Source organism: Lygodium microphyllum, chromosome 13 (assembly GCF_053477565.2).
Source record: "Lygodium microphyllum isolate KBCC chromosome 13, Lygodium_microphyllum_v1.1.10, whole genome shotgun sequence".
NCBI lineage: Eukaryota > Viridiplantae > Streptophyta > Polypodiopsida > Schizaeales > Lygodiaceae > Lygodium > Lygodium microphyllum.
Genome location: NC_141147.1, coordinates 17500361 through 17521666, shown reverse-complemented (window position 1 = coordinate 17521666; position 21306 = coordinate 17500361). Strand labels below are relative to the sequence as shown.

Below are 21306 nucleotides of genomic sequence, written 5' to 3'. Positions count from 1 at the left end.
CAAACCTTAAGAGGGTAGACCTTGCAATAACGAACAAAAATGGCCTATCAAGCCAACAACCGATATTAGACAATCCATTCCTTTAGAATAATTGACCCCTATACACAACAAACTCAACTTGAAAGTAGTTTTTCCTTGAAATACCAACTTCTAACAAAGAACCCCTATCCCTCTAAAAGAGGCCTCATGGACAAGCTCATAAACCTAGAGAACCAAGTGAATGTTGGAATGGAGGAGGAATGCATTAACAACTTTATTGTGGCCTTGCAAGCTTAAACTAATAACTACCAAAGAGCCTAAAGGGTCAAACTTGCAATAAGAATTGAATGAGATACCCATTGGAAAAAGAATTTGTTGGAAGTTCACCTCAAAACCTAGCAAAAAAAGTTAATTGAATACGATGAACAACATAATAATAAATACAAGCTAGACTTATTTATTGCAAACCATGGCTTTTAGTCAATTACCATGTCTTTGTTAATCCATTCACCATCAAGTCCTCGTGTACACACATGAAAATATTATTAATATGAATTAAACACAACCATGTAATTTTGAAATCCCTCATGGCACCTTAATCATCAAGCTCAAACTCCAAATTCAAGGCCACAATGATTAACATACCCTTTGTGTAATAGATCTTGATGCTTTTTATTTGATTCTTGGTATACGTAAAATCATAGGGCAAACTCGACTGCCTTTTCCCAAAGGAAAAACAAAGTCGAACTTACAAAAGCAAGAAGAACAAGATCCAAATTGGGGTAAGTGGAGACATTAAAAATAAGCCTTGACCATTAATATATTGCAAGAGAATAGTTAATGCATGAAGGATATGAAGTTTTGGCCATTAACAATTAAAGATGTCACTTTTCATTTGAAAACAATTTATCACAGTATTTGTTCTTATGAATTACATTGTCAAAATTAAATGAGATTCTAATGGCAATGCATAGGAGTCGAAATGAAAATGAATTACTACAAATGATTGCATATATGTTCCCTTACAATCAAAGGGTGCTGAAAAAGGGCATTAGAACCTCTATTTAGAGGCAAAAATCCTAAGGGCCTTTGCCATCCTAGGAGTAGTAGGCATACTTCTATATGGAGAAAGGCCCCATCAAAGGAAGTAGCAAATGGTTGTGGTTTAGGGGTAGACACATTTCGAGATGCAATAAACACACGTGTCTACTTGCCGAACAAAAAAAGTGTTAATGTTTTCCAAGGCCAAAAGGCCAATGAAGTTATCCAGCATCACATTTGATCGTATGGATGATAAAACTGAAGCTATCTTCTAACTTACTGGGGCTTCAAGTACACTACTCATTCGGTGCCAACAAGACAGCCATCCACTCTCTCTCACTTTCATATATTATCAGTTGGAAGCGGCTATGTAAGGTCCCACTTATCAGTCTGAAGTGGTACTCAAGTCACTGCCAGAAGGTCATTCTAGTGTACATTTGAAGAACCTACCACCTAACACTTTTTGTACAGATGCTTGTGCAGTGAGGTTGATTCTCAAGGCACGGCATCCCATCTCCAAATGCTTCCATCTTCACATGAGCAAAGTATAGTGCTGCATCAAAAACACAGCAGATAAACTTATCGAGAGGAAAAAAAACAAGTTGATGATGTCCCCCAGTCAATTCCAGGTCTGGAAGTCCTGTTACCTTCCATCATAGGACATCGCAGTTTGCCTAACTGGTGATTTGCACTGAGAATACGAAAGTCTGCAGTGTAATCATATTCAAACCACTTGAATTTTGACAAAAATTAAGAAAATCAAACAAGCTCTCCCGAAACAGAAAAACAAAACTCGGATAGATAGTAGATAGCATACTTAGCAATTAAGCTAGGAGGGCTTGTTTGCAGCTCCCAAACATATACTTTTCCTTCCCTGTTTCCTGCGTAGAAATGGATAAGCAAAAGTATGGTTTGAAAAAATAGTCACTGCCGAAAAGAAATAATGAATGATACTGACATCATACGATTTAAAATCTTTCCCCTACTCAGGCACAAAAACCATGTAAAACTTTCTGTTTATGCATAAAGCTGACAGTCTGTACTTATGCAGTACACAACAATGTCAAAGACTGCTGTGTTTTGGTTTCCAGCCTGCTACCCTTTTATTGTCAGCATCATCTCAGCTCCGACTCGTGGATACAACCGAGATCTGTCTCCAATGGACATCACTTTGCAACCAGCCTTGCCTTGTATCTGTCAATAGACCCATCAAATTTCCTTTTTAGCTTGTAAACCCAATGTGTGCCAATGACCCTTTTACAAGAAGGCAAGTCAACAAGACTCAAGTGTTATTCTACTCAATAGAGCGCATCGCATAACTCATGGCTTGCACCCAATGCACATCTAGTTGTGCATCACGTAAGCTCATCTTCATCCAAAAGAGTACTAGCAAAAGCATATGCTTCCTCATCATTAATAAGATGGCCTGTAAAAACAAAATGCCCCTCTTGCATTTCTAGCACTAAAGCATGTGCGTTGAGGCAAAGGAGCCCAATGCAAGATGTTTTGGCTCAATGCAAGATGTTTTGGATCATCTTGGGCCCCTCTTCTAGCACTAAAGCATGTACGTTGAGGCAAAGGAGCCCAATGCTGTAAATGCATTTCTAGCACTAAAGCCATCTTGGGACTGTTTTGGCTGTGTATATAGCAGCCCTTTTTTGCACAACTGTGTCATCCACTACCAAAGTGGAAACTAGATCAGCTGGAGGCTGATTTTGGGCAAGTGGGGTAGGTTCAGCATGCTGTAATGCATCTGTTTCTGCATTTATAGCAAGCACAGATCCCATTTCCAGCAAAAATTACATCTCTGCTGACAAAAACCTTTCGAGTGCAAGGATCATGCAAACGATAGCCTTTGCCCTCTAAACTATATCCAACAAAAACACATTTAAGTGCCTCGTCATCGAGCTTCCCACAAAGCTCTTTAGGCACATGAGCATATGCTATGCATCCAAACAGCCGAAAGTAATCAAACTTTGGTTTCTAATCATCCCATGCCTGAAAAGGGGTGATCATCTTAAGTGCCTTTGTCGAAGCCCTATCATGTACATGATTGGCACAGTAGGCCCTCAGGCCAAAACTTATGTGACAGCCCTTTACTTTTTAGCATACATTCGGTCATCTTCACATAGAGGGAGGCCCGTAGACCAATGAGGACCCTCGCTCACCATAACTTCAAGAGGCAATCATATGAGAAGATGCCACATTGAGATTTCTATCATTTGTTAATGAGTAGGGATGTAGTCACCACATGGTGCAAATTACGAGAGCCATGCCAACCCGCACCCATAGGAGACCCAGAAATCTAGCACTCCTATACAAAGAGGTTATATGTTGTACCACACAAGCCACCAATTCCAACCCTCTCGCGCTTCACCCTACCACCTCCACCTTCTTCACACAGGATACGGTGAGGAAGGCCAAAGAGCATCTACAATATGGATGATCAATAGACCATACAAATATACAAGGTACACAATGGATATACAAAAGCCAATGTCTTATCAAGCCAACATCCAAGCCATATGGAGCAACATAAAAGCAGAGATTATCAATGACCAAGACTCTATCAAAATAGCACAAGAGAACAAAGGCAAAAGAACACAACATAATAAATCAACTAACACAATGATACCAAGTAAGGAGCCCACTGGCAAGGATCAATAAGACACAACTCACACAACAATTTGCTACATGGAATGTGCGCAAGTCTCCTCTCCATCACACATGCAAAGCAATCGTACAATGAACTATGTATGTGTGTCCATGCTGAGCCCTCTATATATAGGCACCCACTATCGTGAGGCATCTACTACAACCAGAGTGGCATACAAGTGGTACTGGGTACAAAAGTGAGCGCACATGATTTGTAGGTGGTTATTTGTGTCTTCTCTAGAAACACTAAGCAATGCTAGATTGTGCACCTATGCAAGAGCTGCTTTAGTTTTGATGTGAATGATGAAGGCCCTAGTGAGGACACAAAACCTATAAACAGTTACATAAAAAGTTGCTACATATGTTAGCAAATCAACAACACAAGGGCAACAACAATCAAAGGTACATGACAAGACCCACATCTTCTCGAGCTATCAATTACTAAATTTATCTGCCCTTATTTGATCTGTACAAGAATAACTATCCTTGATCCATATTGTGCAAAGACATGCTAGGAAAGTACCAGTTTGCTTTTGCATCATTGAGCCAAAGCTGTGTGTCGTAAAATTGTGCATCTAAAGCTTTGTAGCTTTATCTGTATTCACCCTGGACAGTCCTCTATTGGATGGAGCCAATTATAGCAGTCAAGTCTGTGATGGTGGTGCTATAGCTGTGAAGAAGTCTGCCAATGTCCATTCTCTCTTATCATGCACCTACATATGGCGCTACTTCACACCAGGTCATTGAATCTCAGTGTCTTCAAATCTCCAAGAGGTAGAGTCCTGGGCACCTCTTTTCAGGAAGCACCATAACATCCAAGTATGAGACCCAATCCCTTGTGGAAAAGACAAGGATAGAAGAAGAGGACCCGTATCTTCATAGTAGGAAAGACACCAACATGAGAGAGAGAGATAAAAGTGACAATTGAAATGACAGATTGGGGTGTTAACTAATGAACTCTCATAGTATCACTTCCTTACATGAAATTTTTTGACAATGAAATAAAAGAGTATCTGTATCAGCTTTTGTTATTTTCCCACTAACAAAAAGGTGTAGGAAAACCACCATTAGAGCTATCCATATGGCAAGCCAACAAAGGCAACCTGTATCAACATCTTCAGATTAACAAGACACAAATAACTTGTAATGAGTTTACTTGTACCTCTGTTGCACATTACAACTGGGTCTTATGTGTTACATCTGGAATAGGGCATCTACTAACCGTAAACTCAGGCTCCTTAAGACTGACGTCAGGCTGGAATTCTTGCTCAGGTTTAACCAAGTTAGCCATCTGCACTCAGTTGACATTGTGGCTAAGTGTCATGGATCAGATGGATCAGATCACTGAGAGTGGAATAGGGTACATTACGAGTTGACTATTGCTGCCCACATGTAATATGGCCGAAGGTTAACTATCTCTACCCATATTTAATATGGCTGAAGAGATCAGATTCATGAAAATACATTTGCCGAGTATTAAAACAGATTCCTTAGACATGAAATGTTCTCTCTCTCTCTCACTTAAATTCTGGTTGATAATGCAATTTGGACCACATTGAAAAGGGCGTAATCAGATGAAAAATCTTATCTGGTATTAACCATTCATTATCAATCCCTTCAATACGTCTCCAACAAATGAGAACCAGTAAAATATCAGGAATGTACTTACCAATTGCCAATGAATTGCAATGAAAATCACATGAAAATTTTATGAACCAAATGTCACACTCTGGGACAGGGTACTTTTGTAAAACATCCACAGCGCCCTGAATGACAAATTCAATACAACAGCACAAACTGAGAGAGCGGATTTCTTTAGAAAAAGGAAAACTCAGCAGCAATTAGGTACTACACAGTGCTTTAGTCTAGTTCCATCAAAGAAAACGATCAAATGTGCTACTTACATCATTGCTACCACCATGTTCTTTCATCAGTGGCTCCCATAAAACAATCTCATTATCGACACTCTGTGTTTAGTAAGTTAGTGTGGAAGTATGAAAATTTTGAGAGTTAAAAGAACCCATACATCTTCCAAGCTTTGTCCTTATTTAACCTTGTGTAGATATTCCCACCTTAGACAGAATGAAATCTCCAAGCCAGCGAGTACAATCCACATAATTTGAATGAACATTGGCTGTGAATATCTGCAAATAATTGATGCTCATAACCACTCTGAATTACTCATTTGATACTACAAATTCATCTATGTCAAGAACGGACCTTACATACCCATGCCATCCTCAAAAGTTTACATGCAATCAATCTTGTAAAAGAATATACTCTGATTCAGCATGGTGCTATGAAAAAAACATTAGTATCCGTCTTTCAAAGCACAGCTCTGAAGAGGTAAGCAACAGGAATGGTTTGCAAAACTGACATTAAGGAATGGTAAGATCCAACCACATGGTTGGCTTATCCAGATGAGGTACATCCGACTTTAAATTATCACAAGAACATGCAAAGGAGAGAAGTAACCAACCCACAGCAATAGCTTCATAGTTGATCATTGCACCAGGTTGGGGAGATAGCAGTCTGCATATCCATGACCATCTCTGAAGGACCATGAAGAAGAGGAAGCATCATCCAGAAGCTGGTCCAGAGGGAACCGGATCCCAAGCACAGTGTGCACAGGAATCAACCATATTGACAGACTGAGAGATAAGATGGTTCCTGATAGGGGCTGCTAGGGCTACTCCTTTAGAAATTTGGGTGGATCCTGAAACAAGGATCCCAATAGGTTCTTTTCTACATGGGATGAGATCGAGGCTATGCAACAGCAACCGATGAGGATTTCTTGAAATGATATGTACCCTCATGGCCTTCTTGGGCCCACATCATGTATTTTTTATCTTCATATAGTGTTTGGATTGTTGGATACCCCCATCAGTTATGATAGTACCAGCTAGGATTATACTATCAGCAAAAAGGTTTCTTTTTGCTCACTGTTTATTTCCCAAACAGTTACATCATTTTACAGACACTTGTGACTTATGGATGGTCTCATAGGTCATTTTGGCATTTTATAGACGTTCACACACACACTCTCTCTCTCTCTCTCTCTCTCTCTCTCTCTCTCTCTCTCAGAGCTGTTATGAAGCAAACAAAGTCTCTCCAAGGGACAAAGGTATGGATAGCAGACGAGCTGACTTCACTGCAACTAAATAATCAACTAGCAAAATTGGCGAAAGTCAGAGAGGCAATGAAGAACAGCAAGTGGCAATTTACAGAGGAGGAAAAGCAATCATTAGGGACTTCCGTACCCCACTCCCAAGAAATGAATCTATAAACTACGATAGCTATCTTCTAAACACATGTAATGATGTTTGCAAAGTAACACTATTATGAGAGTCATAAGAGTACAATACTACCATTTTATCCCTTTTTTTGTTTTCCATTTGCCTATATGGCAAGATGCCTGAAGTGGATTGTAACAATTAATGTATTTGGTTAGCCCTATAGGCCAATTTTGGCCTCCCGACGACATTAATATGACCTCTCTCTCTCTCTCTCTCTCTCTCTCTCAAAAGGTAATTGATTAACTACAAAAAAAAGTACAAGATTACAAGATAAAGGAAGGCTCTAGGCCATCATGCATAAAATCAGAGACATCACAGTGAAGGTACAAAGGAAGCACAGTGACTAAAGGGGGGCAAAAGAAACTGCAATGTGCAAAGGAAGCAAATCCTATCTAGGGAGAATATATGTTAACTCAATCAAGTCTAGCTGCCAATGAAGAAGCCCTTTCAAGTGGGCTATATGACTCTGCACACTTGATGAAGCCTCAAAGATGAATACATTCCTCTTTGTCCAAATATGCCAACAACCCCAAAAGCACAAGAAAGGATTTAGCACTTTCATATCCGCTTGCACGGGGTCCACAAACTTGGGATATTCAAAGACCCAGTCCTTTGGAAGCATCGGTAGCCCAACCACTCGTAACCAAATGGCTGATAGTAGCATAGTTGTTAGGACGATTGGGATGAGTTAAATAAGCTTGCACGCCCAACCATAGAGCTATCGATTTCTGATGCCTTGTTGTTCAACATTGAAGGTTTGGATTCTGCATATGCCGTATGGACTAGACTGGGAGAACTGTATGCACAAAAGAGTGCTGCAAGCAAAGTGTATTGGCTGAAAAAGCTTAAGGATCTGCATATGAAAGAGGGTACAGCAATGTCTACTCACATGAGTGAGTTTAACTCCGTTTTCAGTCAGCCAGCTGGTTGCCTTGAAATTCATGATTGATGAGGAATTTAAGGCTACTTTCTTGCTTTGCACTCTACCAAAGAGTTGGGATACATTCAGGACTGCTATGAGCAATTCTAATGTGATCCTTTTGTATGCTGATGTAGAGAGTGCTCTACTTATGGAAGAGATCAATCGGCAGAACAATGCATCCAATAAGTATTCCAGTGCTTTGCATACTAGGGACAGATCACAACAAAAGGGCAAATATGATAGCAAGGGGCGTAGTAAATCACGTGGCAAAGATGTAGAATGTAATCATTGTGGCAAGAAGGGTCACTTTAAATGTGATTGCTACAAATGGAAGAAAGAGAAAGGAAAAGGCAAGAAGACAGATGATAGCAAGGAAGAAAAGGACAGACAGTCTAAGAAGAGCAGTGTAAAACTTGAAGAGATGAATGTATTCACTCATGACAGTGATGGTGGGAGTGACGTACTCTTTGTCTCTTCACACTTTGGTGCACATGCTTTACTTGCAGATACAGATGATGACATGCATACCTAGATTCTCGATTCAGGTGCTTCCTTTTATATCACCCCTCATCGTGAGTGGTTCTCTACCTATACAGAGGGTCGACATGGTGTTGTCCATCTTGGGGACAACTATGCATGTGAGATTGCAGGTATTGGAAGTGTGCAATTTCAGTTTCAGCATGGCTCTGTCTTTACGCTTCAGCATGTACGGCATGTATCTTAGCGCAAGAAGAGCTTGATTAGCACAGGGCAGCTAGATGATGATGGTTTTCATACCACCATTGGTGATTGAAAATGGAAGATCTATAAGGGATCAAGAGTGATTGCCAGAGGTTGCCAGAGTAATACTTTGTATTCACTTCATGTATCTAGTGTGCATGACCATGTTGTTGCCGTGACCGAGCAGCCAAGTGTTTCTTTGTGGCATGGCCGGTTTCACTTGGGACTTGGTGTAGTTGCCTAAGGGGCAGAAAACACCTCCATGCAAATGGATTTACAAGATGAAGGTCACTACTGGTTCCTCACCAAAGTACAAAGCAAGATTGGTTGCAAAGGGGGAATTGACTTTGATGAGATTTTCTCTCCTGTAGTCAAGATGACTACATTGAGAACCATTTTGGGATTGGTTGCAGTTGAGGATATGGAGCTTATACAGATGGATATAAAGATTGCATTTTTACATGGTGATATGTAAGAGAATATATATATGCAGCAGCCTGAAGGGTTTGTTGAACAAGGGAAAGAAAAGATGGTATGTAAACTCAAAAGGAGTTTGTATGGGCTGAAACAAGCACCAAGAGAATGGTATCATAAGTGTGATACATTCATGCAGTCCCAAGGCTTTCATAGAAGTCAAGTGGATCACTGCTTGTACACTAAGAAGACAGCAGATGGCAGCCTGATTATCTTGGTTTTGTATGTTGATGACATACTGATTGCTGCCAAGGATACTCATGCCTTGGATTCATTGAAGCAAAGTCTTCATGGCAGCTTTGACATGAAGGATCTTGGTGATGCAACATTCTTGGCATGCGAATACTCGGAGATATGTCGACAAGCTTACTCTATCTATCTCAACAGGATTATATCTCCAAGGTTTTGCAGCGTTTCAATATGGAGGGGGGGAAAACAATTGGGGTTCCATTGCCTCCATATGTGAAACTTAGTGCAGAGGACAGCCCTACATCTGATGATGAGAAGGCTGAAATGGCCAAGATACCATATGCTTCAGTTGTTGGCAATTTGATGTATGCTATGATTGCTACACGTCCTGACATTGCCTTTGTAGTGGGAGTGGTTAGCAGATACATGGCAACCCCTGGCAAGAACCATTGGGATGCAGTGAAAGGTATAATGAGATACCTCAAAGGCACAAAGAAGTTGTGCATCTACTTTGGAAAGCAGAAGGCATCTGTTGTTGGCTTTACGGATGTAGACTATGCTGGTCATGCGGATTGCAAAAAGTCCACTTCTGGATATGTGTTTACTTTCACAGGAGGAGCAGTCTCTTGGATCTCCAAGCTACAAAAGTGTGTTGCAATGTCTACTACAGAGGCAGAGTATGTGGCTGCCACTAAGGCATGCAAGGAGGCTTTATGGCTTTCACGTCTGGTGGAAGAGCTTGGCATCACAAAGTTACATATTCTCCATTGTGATAGTCAGAGTGCTATCATGCTAGCACGGAATCGTGTCTTTCATGCAAAGACAAAGCACATACATGTGAAGTACCACTTCATTAGAGATGTACTTGACAACAAGAGCATTGAGCTTGTCAAAGTGCATACAAATGATAATCCTACAAACCTTCTCACGAAGGGTCTTCCAACAGAGCGGTTTGCTCATTGCCGACAGATGATGGGAGTTGGATAGATATATGTATTTCAACTTTGTACATACCTAGACTTAGCTGATTCTTTTCTCCTCTTAAAGCACATTGCCTTTAGGTGGGAGATTGTTGGAAATAAAGGCCTCGTGTCTTTATATGTGCTCGGGTGTGAACACACCCTTAGCACTTGTACTTACACATATAGTCATTGTACCTATAAACGTGCTCACTCTCTACTCTCTCTATCTCTCACTGCGCGTTACGACTGACTCTCTCGATCTCTATGCTGGACCATCACTACAACCATCACTACAAAGAGAGCAACTTTGAAACCACCAACATTTTTGCTATCAAGGAGTTACCCACTTCCCGATCCGAAGGTGGGTGCCAAGAAGATTTAACAAGGACCGATCTCCAAGAATGGATCAAATGATTCAACAGTATAGAAGACTTTAGATGGATACGACAGATGAAGAGTAATCATATGTGTCTCCAAATCCACAACAGCCCCACCACCCATCCTTTTGGGAGTGCAAACATGGTGCCAAGAGATCCAACAGATACCCATCTGAGTAGAATCTTTTTTCCGTAGCAAAAACTGGATGGGTTAAGTGATTTGCTGTAAATAAGACTTTGGCCAAGGGAGCAAGGAAAGGTAATATGAAATCATCTATATCATGATTGTCTACACTATTTTTAATCTTATGTGGAAAGGCCAAGCTTGTGATTTCCAATACACAAAACTTATCCATAATGCCCAAGAAAATCCAATCTATTAGCCCTTTAGGCAAAACCTGCACTCCCAAAGGATAGCCAAGTGTCTAAAAATAGAGCCTTTAAGCACCACCTCGCCTTGCCATCACAAGGCCTAGAGATCACTCTTAGTGAAACTAATAAGGGCCACTTAGATACATTATTGAGTAATCCTGAGGCAAGGGCGAATAAGTCCCATGTAGCCATCGTTGTTTGTATGTTATCGGGATGAGCCTTAAGAAACATGAAGGTGTCGCCCGCCAAGGCTTGACCCACCAACTGTTCTTGGGAAGAGGGAGAGAGTCCAACCACATCACCATTAGCTGCTAGCCAAGATAGCATCATCAAAATGGGATGAGTGGCCAAGGCAAAGAACAAAGGACTCAGCAGGCAGCCCTGCCTAACTAATCGACGAAGGTTAAAGGGTGTTGTGACACCACCATTGAGCAAAACCCTTGACGAGGAATCCGTGCTGATAGTATTGATAAGCAAAACCCATGCCTTGCATCAATTGACCCAAGACAACCGTTCCAAATGATTGAAGGCTTTTTCCAAGTCCAATTGCACCAGCACCATTTCCTGCTTCGTGTATCAAGCATAGTCTATTCCCATTTGGACATTCAAGATGTTGTGCAGAATATTGTGCCCTTTGATAAATCCATATTGGGCAGGGTAAATAATGCCCAAAAGATATTCATGCAGTCTATTAGCTAGGACTTTGGTAAAGATCTTATACACAGAGCCCATCAAGGAGATTGGTCGCCAATGCTTCAACATTGAGGGGGATGGCACTTTAGGGATTAATTTAAGTAGACCCTCCTTCCAAGAGGGTGGCTTATGTCCAATTGTCCAAATCTGCTAGTATAAGTCTATCAAAGGTGCAACCACGTGAGTGGCATAGGTCTCAAAAAACTCATTGATGATACCATCCCACCCTGGGCTCTTGTCTTTAGGCAAATACAAGAGGACATCCATGATCTCATCTTGTGTAATGTCCATATCCAAAGTATTGGCAACATCTTATGTAACTTGATCTTTAACTAGATCACAAAATAATGAATGGGCCACACTGATTGCATGAGAAACAGAGGATTGCGATCAAAGAAAGTCCATGAAATAGGTTCTATACATCTGCACAATTCCTGGAAAATCTGTAATCATTTCACCGTCGAAGGTGCTCAAGCAAACCACATTCTCCCTAGCGAGGGATGCATGAAGACCACGATAAAACTCCAGTGACAATTATTATCCTACAAATCCTTTGATAGGGCAGCAAGTTTGGCCTACTGGTATGATCTCTTTTGAAAAGTATCAACAAGTTGTGTCAATCTCATGGAGATGGAAAGAAAAAGGGGATCTTGTGATGAATCCGTCAAAACACAGTGTATCAACGAGTTGCTTGGCAGTTTGCAATCATTGCCTATGTAGGGTGGCATGATATATTCCATATTGCTTGACAACCATTTGCACATTGCATATCAATTGATCGCAGGAAACTGCCCCTCGAGATGGAAGGTCCAATTAAAATTGATGTAGCAACTGCTGCATAGAGCCATCAAATATCCCATGGCAGAAGGACGAGTTGAAACGCAATGGAAGCTTGCTTAAAAGGGCTCGAAAAGGACCCACCAGACGCATATGCATCTCAAATACCACGGGTAAGTGATCTAAGAAAACATAACCCTGCAATACCCCGATTTCCAAAACCTCTAGTAAAAAGGAATCATCATGCATAATGTAGAGGCCATCCAAGCAACTCCAAGTTTCCAGGTGTTGCACTGAATGGAAAGTGTAGCCATGATCTAGGGGAGACAACCAAGACTAGAGATACTGTTTCAAAACTACTGAAGCAAAGGCGTTCCAAACTTGGCATTCCAGGCCATCCATGAGTCCATGTCTTGAAGTTAAATGTGATGGGTCCACACCCATATTAAAATCTACCCTGATAAATCCAAGCCTTCCAAGGGAGCGGCATGCTCTCAACCAGCGCCATAAGTTGTGACAATCAGGAACATCAGTAGGAGCATAGAGACCCACCAGCCATAACACTTCCCCTTCATATGTGATTTCCATAACTATAAATCTGCCCAATACATCTCTATTGATCACTACCAGTTGAAATTTGTCTCTAACAATCAACAACACACCGAAATTGGCTCCTGTTGAAACCCTAGCATAAAAAAGCTTGAAGCCATGATAGTGTAGGATTTTTCTTGTTTCTTTGTGACTCTTATGCTCCATCACACACAAAACATCCCAAGCATTAGAGTGTAAGGCTTGCCACATAGCATGTTGCCTGCTACATGAACAAATACCTTGAACATTCCATGTGGTGATTTTCATGATGAGATAGGAGATCAAGGGTGGGGTTGTAGCTACCTCTCTACAGCTTTATTAGCCAAAACAGCAAGGACATCCTCATCTAGAAAATCTGCTAGCATAATAAAGGCATTTGCCCCATTACCACGTGCTTTTGAAGTCAAGGGCTGATCCACATCCATTGTGCTAATGTGCGGGTATCTGTGGTCCCATGGAGTAATGACCTTACCACACTTGTCAAAGGCCACATGCTTAGGGGGCACACATAATGACTCCTATCGACCCTTAGAATTAGAGGTTTCATTGATGCTCGCAGATGCACCAGCAACACCTTGGGACAAAGGACTATCCTTACAGCATGCATAGGTACGCAGGGCATTCTATGTGTCCTCCAAAGATCCAATATTCTGAACATTGTTTGACTTTTCTCCTTTTCTCAACTATACCTCTTGCCACCCATGAACATCATTAGTGAGGGGTGAAAGCACTTGTTTGCCTTTGCCCAAATTTCCCTCCATGGGCTGGGCATCTATATGCATAGCAATACCATCCTATTGGATAGCAAGAACCTCATTTGTCTATGTTATGCCCTCTTTGGCTTTGGTACATTCTGCCATTAAGTGACCCAATTTTTTGCAATTGAAGCAATGTCCTGCAAAAGCTCCCCATTTAAGATGGAAATGCAAAGTATGCATACTAGGGGAATTGACCCATAGCCAAGTGGGGCGCTTGCAAGAGGTGCTCCAAAGCATGCACATTCTGTTTCTATTCATGGCTAGAGTACTAGGAGGTACCAACACTTTGCCAATCCTCTACATGGGATCAAGCAGAAGAGGCCAATACATGACACACCCAAACTCGGCATTCTTGCTTTAATAATTTTGTGAAGTCTGCCATGGGCCGCCTAGGAGAACTCGCACTAGTTTGCAGTCATAAGACAATGGTAGCTTACTTACAAGAACCTCACGTTGATGAGGGGATCGGAGCAAGACCTCATAAAACCCCCTTGTGCCCACAAAGACATCCTCCACATAGTCTTCTTCCACAACACTCATCAGTCATGAGTGTACCAAATCCTCCCAGTTCAACATACTGAATAAGATGTAACTGCCAATGAAGGAGACCCTTGATCCTAGCAATATATCCGTGAACACCTGCAACCCTCCTTGGTCCACGCCCCTCACAAGAGGCATCATCTACAAATACAGAGGATACTACACCGCCACCAGGGAACCCTACCCTACCTCCCTGCTTTAGCATCTTTATACTTGATAGAACCAAGAGAGACATCCTAGGATGAGTGCCTCCTGAGCAGTTCCACATCGTATCTGGCTTCGACATCATTTTGTACTCATCAGCTGTATTGTTCCGTGTTTTTTCTCCATTTAGTTGGTCATAGCATTGGATGACAGCCTTTTTGGGACATGGGAAATTCCCAAACTTTTCAAATGTAACTGCCATAAGAGTAATCCTCACACACGGGCCACATGACCACAAATACACGAGGCTAAGTCAAAAATAAAAGCATTATGGATGCGCCAAATGTGCCAAAGAGCCGTCCATCTGAAAAGCTAGAAAAGGCAAGCATAATCCGAATGCAAAGAAGACAATGAAGGCATATTGCTCAAGACCCCTCCCCCTCTCTCTCTCTCTCTCTCTCTCTCTCTCTCTCTCTCTCTCTCTCTCTCTCTCTCTCTCTCTCTCTCTCTCTCTATATATATATATATATATATATATATATTGCACGATCATCATGGTGGGCCACTGTCATGAGGACATGTATTTTTGAAACCTTACTTAACATGTGGATTAATTTCTAATCACATGATTAAGTAAATGTTGCACGTGTGAGGTGCAACTGGGGTTAAAGTAAATTTACAAGCCTGGGACCCGAAGAAATCACGAGATGTCAAAGGCAAAAGTTGTTATAAGTTATGCCGCATAGGTACTTAGTGGTATCTAGTGCCAGCTGTTGGCCTAGGTCATCCATTTGGCCATAAGTGTCAGTTGGTGATACTAGAGAAGTGACATTTAATGGTATCTAACGCCAATCTGATGGTCAAAGATAGCGCAGAGACACTCGGGAATGGAAGTTGCCTAGCCAATTTAATTATTGGCTAGTCAGATTATTTTTCAAGGCACCGAAAAAATTATTAGATTATTTTTTAGTATTTAAAGATTGAAAATTAATATTTAATTACAAAAAATGCTGGAAAAACCATTTGGGAAGGCTGCCACTTGTCAAAAATGCCCATGCAAGACTGAAAAACGTCTTTAGAGGCTGGAGAGAAACATTTTTATAAATTCAACCTATAAGAGAGAGAGAGAGGAGGTGGTTGGTCTGATTTGCACCCATTGGAGGACCTTCTGAGGTAGCTAGGGACAAAAGAAGACCAATCAACAACAGGAGACAGCATCTACAAGCTATTGAGGCATGGCAACAGTAGTAAATGACTGATTTTCTTCAATTCCTTGCATCTTCATGCTGCTGTGGTAGGGCAGTAACTGCACTTGACTGATTTTCAGTCATTCTTCGCGACAAAACTCAGAAATTATTTCTCTCTACAGCTTTCCCTCTCATCTCCCAGCCATTTCACAGCCTTGCTCCGAAGATCTCAGCATTTGGACCCTTAGAGTCTGAGAAACATAAATTTCTCTGCTCTAAACCCTAATTTACAATAAAATTTAGTGTTTAGCAGCAGCCTTGGGAAGCGTGCTAGAAATTGGAAGCTCCAAGACTTGGATTCAACAAGGCTGAAGGTGAATTTCAGCTGAATTCAAGCGGAGGACTAGCCAGCCATTGAATTTGGGGCATTTCCATCGTCTATGAAGTGGGTGAAGGCCAATTGAGTGCCTAAATCAAGGGCCAAAATAGATTGAAGACTTGCTGGTCGCTTTGGACAACAAGGGGAGTTGAAATACCGAAAGGGATTGGGAGAATCTCATTGTAAGTCAACTTTTTTCTTCAATAAAGCTAAAGAAATACCGAAAGGGGTGCTGCTTTGTAGGAAGATAAACCTGCACAAATGTCTAATGCAGATTGGGCCAGAGTCAACAAAAAAAGGTTGTGGCTTATATAAAGATGGGTGTCACTGATGACATTTTGACAGACATTAAGGGCTTAGATATTGGTCATGCAATATGGGAGAAGTTGAAAACTACCTATGAGATCACTACACCTGTTAATCAAATGTATTTAATGCGCAAGTTGGTGAATATGCGGCTCGATGAGTCCAAGCCTGCAGCTGAGCACTTGAGTGCATTTATTGGTATTTTAAATCAGCTCAAGGATGCTAATTTGGATTTTGATGATAAGTTGAGGACGATCTTTTTTATCATAACACTGCTTGATTCCCAGGAGACCTTGGTAGTTTCTCTCAATAATAACCCTAATCTCTCATATGATAGTGTGAGGGGTTCAATCTTGAATGAAGAAATTACACGTAAGTCTAGTGGAGAAGGCAGCAACTCAGCTTACAATGTTAGAGGCAGGGCTGAAAAGAAAAAGGAAAATGTTGGATAGAGAAGCAAAAGCAAGAGCAAAGGAAAGAAAAAGAGTGATGTTACTTGCTATCAGTGTGGTTAGAAGGGCCACAAGAAACATGATTGCACGTACTATAAGAAGGAACAAGAGAGAAAGAAGAATGCAGGAGACAAAAAGAAGAAAGAGGATAAGACAAATGCATCTGAGGCAGCCAAAGGCAAGGAAAAGGACAATGTGGCCTCCAGTGTAGTCATAGAGGAGCTCTCGGATGCAAAGGCCCTTGTATGTCATATGCAGGATATGCAGATTACCAAGGTTGATGTGATTGATGCACTTTTGTCAGTTGATGATGGTGTCACTCAGACTTGGATTATAGACTCTGGTGCCTCTTTCTATATAACTCCTTGCTCGGAGTGTTTTGCTATGTTCAATGCAAGCAGTTATGGAAAAGTATATCTTGGAAATAACCATGCTTGCAGCATTGATGGGATAGGCACTGTACACTTGTCTTTGGATAATGGGCAAAAGCTTGTGTTGAAAGATGTCAAATATGTACCTCGCATCAAGAAGAGTTTACTATCTGCTGGTCAACTTGACTTGCATGGTTACACTACACTGTTTGGTGGTGATTTATGAAAATTGAAAAAGGGTTCCATGCTGATTGCAAAAGGAACCAAGAATGGCACTTTGTATTGTTTTCATTGTAAAGCTTTGAATGGCAAGTTTCTTGCAGTTACTGAAATTGACTGTCATTTGGAGTTGTGGCACAAGAGATTAGGCCATATGAATCAGAAAGAACTTGATGTCCTTAACTCTTTGAAGAGGGTTGATGAAAAAGGATCTAAACTTGTTTTTTGTAATGATTGTCAGTTTGGAAAGCAAATGAAAATTTCCTTTTACTCTGGTGTCTCCCGTAAGTCCAATGTCTTGGACTTAATGAATTCTGATGTATGTAGTATGCTCGTGAAATCGTTGGGTGGTGCTGCATATTTTGTCTCTTTTATTGATGATTGTTCCAGGAAGATTTGGGTTTATCTATTGAAAAAGAAAAGTGAAGTATTTGTTGTCTTTAAAACTTTTCATGCATTTGTAACCACTCAGACACATAGAAAGCTGAAATGCTTAAGAACTGATAATGGGGGTGAGTTCACATCTACTGAGTTTAAATCTTTTTGTGACTTGCATGGAATCAAGAGGGAGCTTATAGCTCCTTACAGCTCTTCTTCAAATGGCGTGGCTTAAAGATACAATAGGACTTTATGTGAGAGAGTGCGGTACATGCTCTCCACTACTAATCTCCCTCATGAATTTTGGGGAGAGGCACTTAAAACCGTGGTTCACATTTGCACCCGCTCTCCAAACAGGTCCTTAAGTAATGGCATTCCTGAGGAGGTTTGGTTTGGCAAATCGGCCTCATATGACCATTTATGGATATTCGGTTGTGATGCTTTTGTGCATGTTAGAGATGAGCTGAGAAGTAAACTTGACCCGAAATCCACCAAAGGCATTTTCATGGGCTATGGTAATGAGGGTGAATTTGGCTATAGAGTGTAGTTATCACAGTCCAAGAAAATTGTTCGCAGCTGTAATGTTGTGTTTAATGAGGCAAAGTTGCTGAAAAGTACTTCAGCCTTTGATGAAGACATGAAAAAGGCCAAATTTCAGAATTTGCAGCCACCTATTACTTCAAATGACGAGCCTCATGATGTTGTACCACAAGCTGAAACTGATGATCAGCCGTTATTTTTTAGCCAGATGACGATGGATAGCAAATAGAAGCACAAGGAGGTCATGGACAGCAAGATAGACTTGCTGATTATGAAAATGCAAGTGCTGGAAATGAAAATGAAGGTGCTATACAGTATAAATAGCATGCTGAAAATGGCTTACAGCAGCCAATAAAAGCTGAAAATATCATGCCTCCAGATGTAGACCCAATTCCTGAGAATGTAGATCATTGGGTATGCAAGTCTACACGCTTAAGAAGGCAGCCACATAGGTATGCTAGCTATGCAGGAAGAGATTAAATCTCTGTATGCTAATGATACTTGGGATCTTGTGTCGTTGCCCAAAGGAAGAAAGTCTCTTCCAAACAAATGGGTTTACAAAGTAAAGACAGTTGATGGGAAACCCAAGTACAAGGCAAGACTGGTTGCCAAAGGGTATGTGCAGAAGGAAGGGATTGACTTCCAAGAGGTCTTCTCACCTGTTGTGAAGATGACCACTCTACGTGTGCTTTTTTCTCTCACTGTTATATTGGATTTAGCGCTGTACCAAATGAATGTGAAAATAGCTTTTCTGCATGGTGACATTGATGAGGAAATCTACATGAAACAGCCCGAGGACTTTGTAGTTCCTGGAAAAGAGCAATTGGTGTGTAAACTAAAACACAGCTTATATGGGCTAAAGCAAGCACCACGGCAGTGGTACAAAAAGTTTGACACTTTTATGCTCTCTCATGGGTTTACACGCAGCCATGCAAATCATTGTTTGTACATGAAAAAGGATACAGATGGCAGCCCCATCATACTTGTTTTGTATGTGGATGATATGTTGCTAGTTGGGAAAAGAAAGACTAGCTTGGATGCTCTCAAAGATCAGTTGAAATCAACTTTCTCCATGAAAGATTTGGGGAGTGCAAAGATAATGGACAGATTTAACATGGCTGAAGCTAAGCCTCTTAGGATGCCCTTACCTCCATATCTTAAGCTTAGTAAAGCCAACAGCCCACAAGATGACATGGAAGCCAATGCTATGAAGGGAGTCCCTTATGCATCAGCTTGTGGCTCTCTTATGTATGCTATGGTCGCTACTCGTCCAGACATTGCTCGTGCAATGGGAGTTGTCAACAGGTTTATGTCAAATCCTAGCAAACCACATTGGAAGGCTGTCAAGTGTGTTCTTCGATATCTAAAGGATACACAAAGAAAGTTTATTTGCTATGGGCAGGGTGTACTTAGTCTGGATGGTTATTGTGATGCAGACATGGCAAGTGACTTGGACACTCGCAAGTCCACTAGCGGGTATGTCTTTACAGTTGCTGGTAGGGCCGTTTCTTGGTGCTCCATGTTGCAGAACATCGTAGCACTGAGCACTACTGAAGCTGAATGTATATCAACTACTGAAGCTTCTAAGGAAGCTATATGGTTGAACAAACTTGCAGAGGATCTCAGCATGTCTATGAGTACTCCAGTGTTGGGATGTGATAGCCATAGTGTTGTGTATCTGGCTAAGAATGCCATGTATCATTCACGCACAAAGCATATAGATATGCGATATTACTTTATCAAAAAAAATTTGGAAGATGGTCTAATCACATTGACCAAGATCAAAACACAGGATAACCCTGCAGATGTTCTCACTAAAAGTCTAAGCAAGGCTCAGCATGAGCATTGCATACGACTAGTGGGAGTTGGTTAAAGGTTCACTTTGGACCTTTAAGTGGGAGATTGTTGGGATGTAAAGGTCCTTTATTCACCTCCGTGTATCGTACACGTGTATTATTATATTGTACATGTGAATGCACCCTTATACCAACACATTGTTGGTACACCCAAATCAGCTCGTAACTCTCTCTCTATCACTGTCACTCACCTGCACACTTCCCCCGCTACAAATCTTCACGCTTCCGTCCGCGCACTCACAACATTTCCGGCCAGAATCAAGATGAGACTCTCTAAGAGCTAGTGACATGCCCAGAAGAGACTACAACAGTAGATGACAGCAATTTGAGACATTTCAACCAAGCAACATCATATTTAGGGTTTCATCAGTGGAGACAGCTTTCGTGGTTGTCTAGACAGGGCAGCATTTGATTTCTCTCATTTTCTCGCAAATGGAAGTCTATATTTTCTCTCTCCTCAGCATTCCCTCTCATCCTCTAGCCTATTATCATCCTTTCTCAATAATTTCCAGCAAAATCAGCCATTGGAGGTAGAGATTTTGACTACACTTACAGCAAAAATTTGGGTTTGACAACCACCTCAAAAAGCACACTCAGAAATTGAAGGCCTAGAGGCTTGAATTTCAGTCACTAAAATTGGAACAACTTTAGGAGATTCAATTGGCCATCCAGCCAGCAAACATTTGGGGCTGAATTTGTCACCCAAGGAGTACAATTGAAGGCCAATCCCCAAGCAAACGAAATGGCAAATTGATTTGAAGACTTGCTGGTCATTTATTGTAAACGCCCCGAACAACGTAGTATGCTTAACAATTATGATATTTGATTGTTTTCAAGATTTAATATAAAAGAAAATGAACACTTAAAGCTGAAAGTGAAATTTACTCACAAAATTACAGCCATGAAAATGTAAAAGTAATGGAGACAAGATTGAGGGTTGAAAATGGGCAACCTCCCCCCGAAGGAATGTATTTCTGCTCAACCCAAGTCCCTTAGGGAAGAGCTCAGTTACAATCAACCTAAGAGTGAGGAGAAGTAATTCTCACTCTCAGAAGATCATGCAAAGATATACAAACACACATGCATTATCTATTATGCAATGATAAGAACTGATTTCTTTACAGTATG

The 21306-nt window shown here is 41.1% G+C and overlaps 1 protein-coding gene across 4 annotated transcripts in view; it reads right to left on the bottom strand.

Annotated features, from left to right (window-relative positions):
* Nucleotides 1-962: 962 nt before the first annotated feature.
* The window catches only part of FIE (Transducin/WD40 repeat-like superfamily protein), a 65536-nt gene continuing 45192 nt past the window's right edge, over nt 963-21306 (bottom strand). For 2 of the 4 annotated variants that reach the window (XM_087690820.1, XM_087690821.1), the window contains 6 exons: nt 5748-5819; nt 5580-5642; nt 5345-5441; nt 1838-1901; nt 1668-1727; nt 963-1573 (listed from right to left, as the gene is read on the bottom strand). In XM_087690820.1, coding sequence (XP_087546946.1) covers nt 1516-1573; nt 1668-1727; nt 1838-1901; nt 5345-5441; nt 5580-5642; nt 5748-5819 — 414 coding nt within the window. In that variant the 3' untranslated portion in view covers nt 963-1515. Of the gene's footprint in view, nt 1574-1667; nt 1728-1837; nt 1902-4897; nt 4967-5344; nt 5442-5579; nt 5643-5747; nt 5820-21306 lie in introns of those variants that run through there. The other 2 variants (XR_015692831.1, XR_015692832.1) reach the window with 2 other exon arrangements.